Source organism: Camellia sinensis, chromosome 5 (assembly GCF_055761805.1).
Source record: "Camellia sinensis isolate YWXY chromosome 5, ASM5576180v1, whole genome shotgun sequence".
NCBI classification, from domain to species: domain Eukaryota; kingdom Viridiplantae; phylum Streptophyta; class Magnoliopsida; order Ericales; family Theaceae; genus Camellia; species Camellia sinensis.
The window spans coordinates 197,928,842-197,943,109 of record NC_138965.1 but is presented as its reverse complement, the minus strand read 5'-3'; the positions used below and the strand labels follow the sequence as shown (position 1 = coordinate 197,943,109).

General features: G+C 39.3%; 1 protein-coding gene across 1 annotated transcript; it reads left to right on the top strand.

Annotated features, from left to right (window-relative positions):
- Nucleotides 1-12,292: 12,292 nt before the first annotated feature.
- LOC145792001 (uncharacterized) lies at nucleotides 12,293-13,093 on the top strand. The gene has a single exon (XM_082872474.1). It carries the CDS (start codon nucleotides 12,293-12,295, stop codon nucleotides 13,091-13,093), a length of 801 nt encoding a protein of 266 aa, XP_082728600.1.
- The last annotated feature ends 1,175 nt before the right edge of the window (nucleotides 13,094-14,268 follow it).

The following is a 14,268-nucleotide window of genomic DNA, read 5'->3' as shown; positions in this document are numbered from 1 at the left end:
AGTATATCCGTCTTCGATATTCGGGATAGCCTTTACCCCTTGTAATTTCTTGAACAACTTCTCAAGCTTGCTCAATTTCAGTGCTGTATGGTCTACCTCGAACTCGAAGGGAGAGTCCGGTTGATTAACAGGCGTAGGTGCCTTAGACAGCTGGGGCAGAATTGGGGGCGGGGCTGGCCCCGTTGGTATGTCTGTATCTGCCTGGACATTTGGTGCCTCTTCGGGTGCCGGGATTCCTGGTGGGGGAGGAACTGGGTGTGAAGCAGATGCTCCGATTTGTTGTTGCAATCTGGCTATTAGCTCTGCCTGCTGGGCCATGATCTCGGCCTGTTGTTTGGCAAATTCATCTCGGCGAACAGCATCCTGCTGCATGGCTCTCATGGTGTCTTGCATCTGACGCATCATTTCCTCAACTCCTGTCGGTCCCGCCATACTGCCCTGATCTGTCTGAACTACTGGCAGTTCTATCTCTATAGCAACGATTGGGATCTCAATCCGACTGTCCACTGATGGGGTAATCCGCTGCTCTGGCAACCTCTGCTCAGATACACTGCGCCTTTTCGACCTCTGTCTGATAACCGGGGGTAGAGAGTGGAACACTGGTTGTCCGTCGACCAGATCCTCAGATCGATTGAGTCAACGACCTCTTGTCCAGAGTGCTTGGGGAATATCTGCTTAGTTTGGAGCAATTGTGCTAAACTACTTAGCAAAAAGATAAATAAAGCAATAATAAGGAAATAAACGAGCAGACGAACAGACAGCATAACGGCGTAAATAAACACAACACACAGTCGGGTATAATTAACACGCAATTGATACACTGTTCTCAAAGACCGATCATTATTCCCAAATCACTATTCCCAAATCACTGTCCCCGAAGCTGAATCTGATACCTGCAGATAACTAATTCTGAAAATACTGAAATAGTGCCCGTAGGCCTGATACCCGGAAATACTGAATTGGTGCCCGCAGGCCTGATGCCCAAACTTGTAAACTGATACATGCATTCGTATAGAGACGCACTCTAAAAGCACATAACAAACAAGTAAGAGCCAAAACACCCCTATGTTGGGGTAAGGTTTCCCTGTCCTATTTTGTCAGGAACTAGGGTTTCACTACGTACGCAGTTGTTTCAAACAACCTATAAACGGGTAAGCAACCTATCCTAGTTTGGAATGGTCACTATGGATTCCGAATATGCACTAGGTCGAATGGTCAAAAAGGGGTGCCCTGGTAAAAACCGAGGTTTGTGTTCCCATACTGGCAGAGCTCGCAACCGGTCAGCCTTACAGCATGCTTTGACAAAGCAAGCCTCCGGCAAACCGTTCAGGAATAGCAGATGGCAAACACGGTGTCCTAGGCGCACCAATGCAAATGCAATGCAAAGAAACACATAAGTGTAATCAAAACAAGATATCATGAGTTCGAGTCAAGTTCTCAAATTCCCAAACAGAGTCGCCGAAACTGTAGACGTCCCCGAACGTCCCGGGAGGAAATCCCCCCCCGTTTTGTTCATTGGGCTCACTACAGTTCAGGACTCAATGTCACGGTCCTGTATCTAATCTCGCAGAGTGCAATGCAAGACCGATGAAATCATCAAAGAGTCCAAATCCGGCAAATCATTTTTGAAAACAGATTTTTTGAAAGAAATGCCAAACATGGACTGCTTTGCCAGATACAGAGTCGCCACCTAAATATTTTATTTTGGGAAATTTAGGAAACCCTGACTCGTTGCCTAAGGCCATGTGTCTGTCATCACCAAAGTTGCCTCGGCTCGGGAACTTGGGTACGATTGGGGAAGGTCACTTCGTGAGCACCCCCGCTCGCCCGATCAAAGATCGGCCTCTACTAACCGTGATATCAAGTTTTGAAAACATTATGTGATCTTATTCTGGTTATTAGCCTAGATTTACCACGTGATGCGCACAACATACAAGTATAGATTGGGTCGCCTGAATTGGAACAAAACATTTCATGTTTGTTTATTTGAAAATGGTTTGCTACTCGCAAGTAGGCTTAAAATGCAGATTTTGCCACCCTCAGGTGGGCTTAGAAAACAAGGTGATTTGCCACTATCTAGTGGGCTTAAAACTCACAATTGATGAATTGTTCCAATTCAAATAACCCAACCTTCACCCACAGGCATTCAGGCAGTTATATCACATAAGCACATAGCTTCATGGTAAGCATGCTATCATGGCAGTCACTCACACACATGCGGGAATGCTAAAGCATAAGTACTTACCGAGTACTCCAAGCCAAAACAGAAGCTATGTTAGAAATCCATGCATGATCCTAACTATACAGAAATGCCTAATGCAACACATGCAAAATGGAACTAAGATAGGCTCGGCTATTCTAAGATGGCATATGAAATGTTACAGCTAACACGTATTCAACTTGGAATTGAAATACAAATGCAGTTAGTATGATGTGCCGAGCCTGGTGCATGCAAGATAGATGAATGAATGCAGACATGCTATCATACTGTATGCTAATTGAAACATGCCCTAATCTAACCATCATAAGCTGGTAAATAAAAGGGAGAAAGACGTGGGGTTGGAAGACATACATCACACGCACACACACTTATTACAATTGTGCCCTCGCTCGGAGGGTCCGAAAGAATAATACAGTCTGAATAAATAGTACAGTCCGAATAAATAGTACAGTCTGAATAAATACAAAACCCTAATTAATTAACAAATTAATCTAGGAAAGCAGGTAAATTGGCACGCAAATCCATGGACTGCCTCAGCTTTGTTCCAAATGATGAATGATCCATGCTCGAGTTGCCTTGCACAGAAATCCATTACGATGCCCCGGTTTTCCTTTGTTTGCAATTGTTTTCGGAAGATTGCGCAACGCTTCAGAAGGCCACTGATTTCTGATTTACTGCAACAGAGAGCAACAAAGGGGCATGGCAAAGTATTTCACATATGTACACATGACTACTCTTCAGGGAGTGTAGTCCTCGATCCTCGTGCCACCAATCACGCATATCAATGCATGATGGCCGAGGAGTCGAATTGCACGACTCAATATGAAATGAATGCACATGAAAACACAACAAGACCTAAACTCCATCATCGGTAATCCGGAGTGTCGACGACAGAAAATTGAGACACGTTCCGTCACTCGGAGTACGAAACGTCCCTCGTTTCCCGTGCTCGGGCTAACTCCTATCCCAAACACAATGCAAATGAGATGGCATACACAAAGTTGCTAACATACAACCTAGCATACGCAATGCTATGAATTGAAAGGCATACACAATGCATAATGGACTTACACCAATCATGAGTGGACCTCAGCCACACTCACATCAGTGGCCATAAGATGAAAATGAGATGACCAAAATGCGTGCACACATGCACGCAAACCGAGGACTTAACCTAAGGCATTAAATGCCACTCTACCAAAACATGGCAAGGATGAAGCATGGCATTCAAACATGTAAATTTCAGCACTGAAACATGATGCTAAATGGTCCCGAAACATGGAAATATGGCACCCGATGTATGGAATAAGCCCCGAAACTCAAAACTAGTCCAATGCATTGAACCACAAGTATACAAAACAAGCATTATTTGATCATGAAGTCTAAAGACAGAGCCAAGGCAGTCCCAAAATATGCACATTTCTAGTTTAGAGCATGGCCAAAAGATGCTAACATGATGGACTAAAATAGCATGCAACATTGGCTAGCAAGAATGGTTTACATGGCATGTATATGAAGCAAATGAGAACTCATCAAACCAGCCAAAAACAGTGAATAAAACATGCCAAAACATGCCCAAATAATCACTGAAATGCAGCCAATGCATGCAAAAATGAGGGGCTTCTTTCGAAGGCCATTCAAGGGGTTGTTAAGCACATATAAGATGGACACGTAGCATGACCAAACCAACTCTAGAAATGAGTTATGACAGCCCTAAAACTCACAAAATTGGCCCTGAAATCAGTCAAGGAACCATACGATGAAAGGCCCCCTCAAAAGGTCTTGAATGGAATTGTTCTACACATGTACTATAGACATAAAATATGATCAAAAGGGCCCCGGACAGACCTAAGGCAGACCTTAAAACCCACAAAATTGGGCCCAAAAAGTGACTTCAATGCATGCAAAATAGAGCCCCTTTGGAAAGCCAATGATGCTAGTAAAGAAAATGAAGGGTGAAAGGGTCACCCCTTTATGATTTCAAAGCTCAAAACCTCATCAAAGCCACTGAAAATCCCTTGGATTTCAGTGGCTAAGAGGCCAAAACAAGTCCAATGCAAATGCTCTAATGCATAGCCCTAAATATGAAGGAATGAAGCATGCAAGGAAGGAGATGACTCCAAACAGAAAAGTGACCTCAAGAAAACTTAAAGAGGAGGTGACAAAAAAGATTTTTCTAGTTTATAACAAATCTCGAAAATGTTCACAAGTAAGGCTAAAGTATGATGCAAAAATAGCCCTAAAAGAGAGATAGAGGGTAAGGAGAAGTAGATGACCTCAAACAGCAAAGTACCCTTAAACAAAGTTGAATAGGAGCTCAAAATATGACACTTTCTAGTTTATGACAAAGCCCAGAAATACTTGCAAGCGAAGCTAAGTACTGAAGCAAAAAATGCAAGTTTAAAGGAAATAGGTACTTACCCTTAAAGAGCCGACCTCCAGCAGCTTTTGGACCAAGTTGGTGAGCTTTCAACCTCTGCAAATGACTTCCAAGGTGCTGGAATGGATGACGGAGGTGCGGTGCTAAGGGTTGTAGTGCAAATGGACCAAGGAAATTAGGGTTTTGGAGCTTGGAATAGTGACAATGGAGGAGGGAGGTCATAAGCCTTAAGCAAAAATGTCTAACCCTTGGATATGAAGAGGAGGGCCTCTCTTATAGAGAAGAGAGGCCAAAGCTTCTCTTGGAAGCTTCAAAGATCCTCCATACACGTGTATGGAGGATGCACCAAATGCCCCCCAGCTGGCACAGCTGTAAAGCATTCAGAGAGGGCAAAAAACAAGAAGCAGGCCGGCCAGTTCAAGTGGCCGGTCGGCCACTCCCCTTGGTCGGCCGACCAGGGGTCAAAAGGTTCAAGCAAAATTGCTAGTCGGCCTACCTAGAAAGGTGGCCTCCCAGATGAGTAGAACACAGCCTTGTGGTGAAAAATCAGAAAATGTGACCCAGGAGAGAGAAAAGCCAGCTTTTAAGCAAGGTTCAAAAGGGTCAAGAAGATAAAATTGGTCAGCCTACCATATTGGTGGCCTCCCAGATGAGTAGATCACAATGGTGGTATGAAAAGCCAGAAAATGTGGCTCAAAAGTGAGAAAAACCAACTTTCTGTCAGAAAAATCGGCTTTTGGAGAGAGAAAATGAGAAAACTGGTTTTTCAGGGGAAGAGGTGGCCGGCCACCATCCCACCACCTCCCTAATAGTGAAAATAGGGTCTCTACCAAAAATGGACCAAAACGGATGCAAAACGAAGGTTTGGGGGCCAAAACGCGCGGTTCGGGGCCCCGAAAACAGGCTGTTAGACACTAAAAGTGGCGTATGACCACGGAGGTGGTCTCCCAGGCCACAGCATCCCTCTAAAGGGAGCAAATAAGGTGTGTGCCAAAAACCGGAGCAATCGGAGGTAGTTAAGCGGTCCCGAACCGAGGCACACGGCCAACGGCTCCGAAAACCGAAAACTGGGCTCCAAATGGGAAAAAAATGGCCCACGACCATGAAACGTAGCCTACGGCCACTGAGAGCTGATCTACGAGACCTCTCCCTCCCTTTGGGAAGAGAAAACAGAGAAAACAGGACCCGGTTCGCAAACCGAGACAAGGCACAAAAAGAGCCCCGAAGTCCGGAGGCAAGGCTCGCAGCCGAGACTCTGAAACCTCAGAACGAGCACAAAATGCAACATCACCGAGCGCTCAACTGGTGACGTCTGAGTCTTAAGGTCGGTCAAAAATGGGGTGTCTACACCATCGTATATTTGAAACCTCGCCATACTGAATCTCTTCGGGGCCTCAAACCTGTCTAATTCCACCAAGAATGGTGTCCTCGGCTTATCTGGGGAGGTTACCTCGGCGTAGGCATTCTGTTGCTTCCTTTTGAGGTAATCTCTTAAGTCTTCTTTGCTCCGCCCAGGAGCTCGGCTACCCTTTGACTTTAGTCTTTTCGGTATACTACTCTCGGCCTCGTGGTGAGCCCTTTTTGACCCTTCTCCGTGAGTTGTGTCAAAGCACAATGCCTGCCCCTGAACATGCCGATGTCCTTTGGGGTCTGCTTCTTTTGTGCGATGCGTCTTCTGTGATTCTTCTCTTCTTGATTCTCTTCGTCCGACTTCCCTAGAAGGTCGGTGAGTGTTTCTTTCGCTTTCGTTGTGCTGAGGGGCTATGGGGATTGTTTTCCGCCCTCCCTTCTGGGTATTGGCCGCTGGAATCGGCGTGTCCTGCAGCGGGTATGGTGGTTTCATGACGTTATTTTGCATCATGAAATTGACGACTGACTGCAGGTCTGCCAATTTGTTTGCCATCTCTTTTACCTCTTTGTCTCTCCGTAGGCACCTATCCTTCCAAACCTGGAGGTCATCTTCGTTGTAGTACCTGCTTTGATCAAGTTTCTTTGGTGCATCGCTAGTCTAGCCGACGTCTTTCGCTCCGTGATTCTAGTCACGAGTTTCTGCGTTTGACTTTTCTCTTTCGCCATCAAGGTCAATAGGTCTCTCACTCCCAGTAGGAGTGTCGTCCCCAATCTTTTCCTTCTGTCCGTTACTGGCCATCTATTCTACTTTCGTTCCCACAGACGGCGCCAAATTGTGTGAGTGATTTTCTGACCACACTGCCCAACTTAGTATTCAACTGGAGAACACTGGCAGAATAGTTGACACCTGGCTAACCTGTAACAGAAAGAGAATATTTCGGCGGTGGTTCGTCCACCCGGGGGCACTCCTACGATCAAGTTAGTATATCTCTCAAAGATAAATCAATAATGCTAAACTCAATGCTCAAAGCACAAGATTGCGTACCTTAGACCCACGGGGGTGCCTCTCTTTTATAGTTACCTCAATCCTAATCCCAATAGAAGCCTGACTTCTATGGATTCCTGTTCAGTACATACTTCGGACTCCTTAAGAGATAAAGATAAACTCCCTAAGAGTTTTATCCTTATCTTGGCTAAGTCTCCACTTTATTCTAGGACTCTTGTCCCTTATCTCTTATCCGCTTATCTCGGATTCCGATATCTTCGGAGATAACCTCGGCTTGACCGAGATCACCTCGGCGTCATGACCCTGACACGTGGCACCTCGACCGACACGTCGGCATCACCTTGCCATGTGTCAGTACTCAAAAATATATCCCCACAGTTTTCAATCTAAATTATAAACTATTTTTAAAAATAATAATATTTTATTCATTAAACTCAATATAAGTTTTCAATGCCAGTAACTTTCCAGTGTGTATCCTTATCACTAAAAAAATTAAATTTTAGACCAAATAACATACGATTGGAATAAAATTTTCAACAATTAACTCAATTGTTTATCATCAATTCACTATATTAATTCAACTAACAGTTGACCCATACAATGCACATGTTATTTTTTTTTTCCAAAAAATATTTGATGGTACAATGTGCGTTATAAAAGAATAATTTTAATTATTTATTTTGATAATATTGGCTCTATTGTTCTATAAAATTGTTACTTTAATAAAATAAAAAAAATGCTCAATTAGTACACAATAATGTTTGTTTGTTAGTTGAATACTTATATATATATATATATATATTAATTTTAGTTAAATTATTTGTCTATTTTTATAATTTTAGTTCTATCATATTATAAAATTATAATTATCATATAATAATTTTGTATGATATATATTAAATTATAAAATAGTAAAATAAATACTCATTTTGATATTAAAAATAATAGTTAAATTAGAAGAAGAATTAGTAATATAAAATTAAAAGTAATTCTAACTTTTAATTTTCTTTTATATTCATTTGGAAAATAAAAATATGTAAAAATAGAAATTATATGAAATTTATTTAAAAAAAATATATAAATATGTTGTAGTTGGATTATCATATAATGATTTTGGGCAAATTACAAACACACCCCCTGAGGTTTACTTAAATTATAAATTACCCCCTGTGGTTTTAGAAATTACATTATGCCCCCTAAGGTTTCTAATTTCATAACAAATAGGTCATTTTATTATTAAATCATCAAATTAATTAACAATTTTTAATAATGTTAAAATTTTATTTCAATTAATAATTAACATAATTTTATTATTGTATAGGTGAATAGTTAGAAATTTCACTTTTTCAATTAATTCTGTTAAATACAAAATTTTGACAGGGAGATATTTATAATTTTCCAAACCGGAGGGGCCAATTCCTATTTTAAGCAAATCTCAGGAGGTGTATTTGTAATTCACCCAATGATTTTATATGATATATATATATTAAATTATAAAATTGTAAAATAAACACTATTTTTTAAATTAAAATATCAACTATATAAAAGAAATTTAATAACGATTAACCAAGAAAAAATTACATAACAATATCTAAACCCCAAAAGAAAAAATAATGAAAACATCAAACAATGCATGCATCTCAGTGTGTTCATATATAGAATCACTATAAAATTTAAACGACAAATCCCTAATATAGAATAATATAGAATTGGTATAAAATTTAAACGACAAATCCCTAATATAGAATAATATAGAATTGGTATTAGATATAGAGTAATGCATGAGAAAATAAGAAAAAAAAAAGGCAATTTATTATTTTAAAAAAAATCTTAATACCCTTGAAAGAATTAAGAAAGAAAAACGAGAAATGCAATGGATTATCTCAATTTACCATAAAAATATATGGGAAAAAATATTTGTCAAATAAAGTCCATATAAAATAGATAAAATTAGTATAATTTAAATTAAGTTTGAATTTGTGTAGAACTCTGTATGTAATTAAGAAAATATATAATGACATAGCTCTCTTAAAAAAAGGTAAGCCCTTATAATATGTTACCTAAACATGAAAAAATGGATAATGCTAGGAATACCAAATTTTTTACCAAACAAATGATCAAATGTCTCACATGGACCCCACACCCATGTGGGGCATTTGATCATTTATTTGGTAGAAAATTTGGGGCCTATAGCATTTTCCTAAAAAAATGCTACTTTTAATAATATATATATATATATATATACATCTATATTTACGATAATGACACAAAATAAGGTAAATAAATTTAATATAATTTTTTTTAGGGGTTGGCTTCCCTCTAGCCCGTGATTGAATTGGAGGATACTGTTGGGCCCGTGGGGGCCCATCATGGGTCCCGTTTCGATAATCTGAATTGTTTAATGTGTAGAACTTGTTGAGTACTGTATGCCTGTAAAAAACTATGTTGATTGGATATCGATAGCTACGTGATCAAATCAGTTTTGTATAAAAAAAATGGACGGTGAAAAAATAAACGGTTGACAGAAATTTGATCCAGTTAGATAGCTATTGATATCCGATAAACATGATTTTTTACAAACATATAGTACTCGACAAGTTTTGCACAGTGAACAGTTCAGATTATCAAAACAGGACCTGTGATTGGTCTCCATGGACAAGACCAACTCTGGCCTAAAGCTAGCGAGGCCTATGCCTTAAGCCCCAAAAATTTGGCCCAAAATAAGACTCCCAAATTTAGTAAAGTGTTGTAGGCTCAAATTATTTTTGTTGTTTTAGAGCCAATTTAAAGGGTCCCAATATATTCTGTTGTGCCTATATTTATTTATAGGGCAAATTATAATTTAACCCCCCGTAGTTTGCTTCAATAACACGGAGCCCCCTTATAGTTTCATTTGTAATACTTTAACCCCCTATACTTTATACCAGAGTGCAAAATCCAACTGACATAACAAAAGTTGTGAAAAGTCATAAATGCCCCTAAATATTTTACATCCCTCAGTCGTTTCATTTCATTTGATTAACACCAGTATTCGCATCTTTATTTTCTCTCTCTCTCTCTCTATTTTCTCTCTCACAGTGGTTGATTGGATTGAACTAGGGTTTCATCATCAATTTCACCATCATAATGTGAATACCCTTAGTAGTTTAGGTATGTGTTGTTTACCCTAATTTATTTTGATCGTTAGATGTTGATTTTCCCTAATTTTGATTCATAACTGAGTGTGTGTTGACTTCAATTTACAAAATTTGTAATGTTTTAGGCATGGTATGCCCATATTGCTTTAATTTTTGGGGATTGCGGTTAAAGTGGGACGAGGTGGGTATAGAGTTTCATAAATAATGGGGAATTTTTTTCATGATGTTAACTTTGAGTATTTTTTATTCACAGATTTTTTTTTTTTTTTTGGTATACTTTAGTATTGATGCCTTTTATTACTTAATTTTTTTGGGATGTTGGTTAAAGTGGGGTGGGGGTGGGGTTTAGAGGTTCATAAACAAGAAGTATTTTTTTATGATGTTAACTTTGGGTTTTTATTTTTTATTTTTATGATGTTGACTTTTTAGATGGGGTATTCTATAGTTGTATTCATATATTCCATTCATATATTTTGAAATGTGGTCCAAGGATTATGATTGTTGTTATGTGGTCCCAATGAGTTTGAGTTTTGTAATGTAATCTTATGAAGTTTTGTTGTTTTCTGTAGTGAGGTAAAAAAAAATGATTTTTGAGATCAACTATAATGGGTACTTCAGTAAGCCCCTAATATTGGTTATAAACAAGGGAAAGTGGAATATATATATATGATGTTGATCCTGATAAACTGTCTTTTATTGAGATTCATACCATCTTGAGGGAGATGAAAATAGATTTCTATAGTACTTCGGTTTTGTGGTATAAGAAATCTGGAAAAACTTTGGATGATGGGTTGACAATAATTGAAGAAGATGTTGATGTATATACCATGATATGTGAGTATGAAGGTTTAGATGTGATTCAATTATATGTGGAGAAGGGTCAGGACCCATTACAAGTGGTAAGTCCAAAAGGGAAACATTTGGTACCCTTAAGAGTACCAGTTAGTGCTAAGCAGGCACTGACTTGGAATGACATGGAAAATATAAGTGAAGAAGAGATGGACTGTAGAGATGGCATGCAAGATGTAGGTGATGAGGAAATGCATAATGGAGATGGGGATGAAGGAGCAGTAGATGAAGATATCAGAGATGAGGAAATGGATAATAGAGCTTCGAATGAAGAAGATAGTGATGATCTTTATTACATGGATGATGGGAATGTTGATAGTGGTTCAGAAGATGAAGACGATGAAATTGATGAACCTGTCTGGTTGAATGAGGGTTTAGAGGGGCCAGAAGATGATGATATTTTCTCACCAAGGGAGACTGTAAAGAAAAGAAAGAGGCAACCTCCTTCATGTGATCAAGAAGCAGATGAAGGGTGGTATTCTGATCCTGAGGATGAAGATTTACATAGTGTACATAACTCATCAGATGAGGAATGTGAAGATAAATATCTTGAGTTTATTGAGGAAGTAGATATGAAGAAGCCATAACTCAAACTTGGAATGAAGTTTGCCACCCCTCAAATTTTTAGAAAGGTAATGAAAGAGTGGAATATCCAACATGGTTATGACATAAAGTACATAAGGAATGACAACTCTAGGATTACTGTAGTGTGCAAGCATGGATGTGGATGGAGATTGCATGCTTCTCCCATGCAAGGTGAGAGAACTTTTCAAATAAAATCATTCTAGCCAAAGCATGCATGTGGAAGGTTATCTAATAATCACTTGGTGAACTCAACTTACTTGGCACACAAGTATATGGACAAGTTAAGGGATGGCCCTAACATCAAAGTTAGGCTTATGCAGAAGACAGTTTGGAGGGAGTTAATGGTTGATGTTAGTAGGCCTCAACTGTATAGGGCTAAAAAAAAAGCAAGAGAAGTTATTGAAGGGGATCAAAGGGTCCAATATGCAAGGGTGTATGATTACTGTGAAACAATGAGGCTACATAATCCAAACAGTGTAATGCAAGTAGTGGTGGATAGGCTCAATGAAGACATGCTTAGGCCTAACTTAGAATTGCCCCCAGTTTTCCAGAGGTTATATGTTAGGTTTGCAGCCCTTAGAACAGGATTTGTTGGAGGATGCAGGCCTATTATAGGATTGGATGGGTGTCATTTGAAAGGAATCTATGGTGGACAATTACTATGTGCACTTGGAATGGATGGGAATAATAACTATTTTCCAATTTCATGGGCAGCTGTTGAGGCAGAAAGTAAAGATTATTGGGTGTGGTTTTTAAGGTGACTCATGGATGATATTGGTAGTGCTGATGACATGGGATGGGTCTTCATTTCTGACAGACAGAAAGGGTTGGTACCTGTATTTGAGGAGGTAATGCCAAATGTGGAACATAGGTTCTGTATGAGGCATATTTACCCTAATTTCAGAGCAAAGTTCGAAGGGATTGAATTGAGGGACCTATTGTGGAAGGCAGTTGTAGCTGCGACTGTAAGGGAATTTGAATTTCACATGAACAAGTTGGAGGAGATAGATCTAGAAGAGAAAGCATACAAGTGGCTAAGGAAGATAGATCCTACTTTATGGACTAGGTCCCATTTCAGCCCAAGAAGTAGGTGTGATACATTGGTCAACAACATGTGTGAGTCATTCAATAACAACATCTTGGAAGCTAGGGACGAACCCATAATCAGCATACTTGAATGGATTAGAAGGAGGGTAATGCATAGGATCCAAATCAAGAAGGAAGGGATGGAAAAATACACTGGTGAAATTTGTCCCAACATTGTCAAAGATTTGGAAGCACTGAAAGTGCAATATAGGAATTGTTTTGTAACCTATTGTGGTGACAAAAACTTTGAAGTAGATTGTGGTGATACCACACATATTGTTGATTTGGAGGAAAGAAAATGTAGTTATAGGATGTGGGATTTGACTAGAATACTTTGTAAGCATGCAATAAGTTCCATATTTGTTAAAAGAGAGAAGCCAGAGGACTATGTGCACCCTTATTACAGTAAACGTTATCTTGTAGCCTATAACTCAATGATGCACCCTGTTCCAGGCCAGCATGATTGGGTTGAAACATGACTGCCAGCAACGGCTCCTCCATTGTACAGAAACCAGCCTGGAAGACCACCAAAAATGAGAAAGAAGGGTATAGATGAGCCAAGAAACCCTGTTAGAGTTTCAAGGCAGAATAGGTTCATTGTTTGTGCTAGATGCCTTCAGAAAGGTCACAACCAGAGGTCTTGTAAGGGTCTTGTCCATCCCAAGTCCAAGCTTTTTAAGCCAATAAGAAGTAACAAACAACAACCATCTTCAGCAGCAGCAGCAACAGCAGTAGCAATTGCTTCATCAACACCAGCAATAGCAACAGCAATAACATATCAAGTAAACTAAACCTCTAATTTCATTTCATTTTGAAATACATTCCATAACAATGACTTAATACATATATAAATCATTGCAGCCCAGAAGGAAGCTCCCTAGTAAGAGGGCCAACACATCCTCATCTCAAGTAAGATCTATCCACTTTGCATACTTATTACGTCATTGCAGCCCAGTTCTATTGTTGATTTGCATACTTGTTACATCATTGCAGCCCACTAGAGTTGGCTACACATTTGAAGAATTTCCAAGTATGATAGGCAACACATCAGCATCTCAGGTAAGCTCTCTCGCCTATGGGTGTCATTTGGTTTTTGACATAGTTAACAACATATAATTGCTTACTTGGACCATTATCATTGTAGCCCAGTAAAGTTCAATATAGTTCTCCAGAATTTGATTACTCATTGTCTCAGGTATACTCATATTTCATTTGCTAGTTCATTTGTTTCTTACATAACTCACAACTTTATTTGCTTTTATAGTATTTCACAAAATGTAATTGGATACTTGTGTGTGTTGCTTTGCAGCCCACTAGTTATGGCAGAGAAATGGGTGAACTAGTTAGAGGTGGCAGGGTTATGTCCAGATCTGCATTGGGAGGTAGCTTCTTCACAAGAGGTAGAGGAGGAGATGGGTTTGCAAAAGCTACAAATCAGAGGCAAATTGATAAAGGCAAATTGATAAAGGCAAAGGGAAAGCATGATGGACTAGGCATCTGTTTTTCTATTTTCAGTAAGCTTTTTGTTGTGTTTTGAGTACTTTTCATCTGTTTTTCTAAAACTCAGTGGCTTGTACTATGTTTTGAGAAGCCCAGTGGGTTGAATTATGGCTTGTATTAAAGTAATGTGAATTGAAGCAAATGAAGCATGTTT

Bases quoted from the DNA above. Each gene is read 5' to 3' on its own strand.
- LOC145792001 (XM_082872474.1), top strand. From the start codon at position 12,293: ATGGATGATATTGGTAGTGCTGATGACATGGGATGGGTCTTCATTTCT.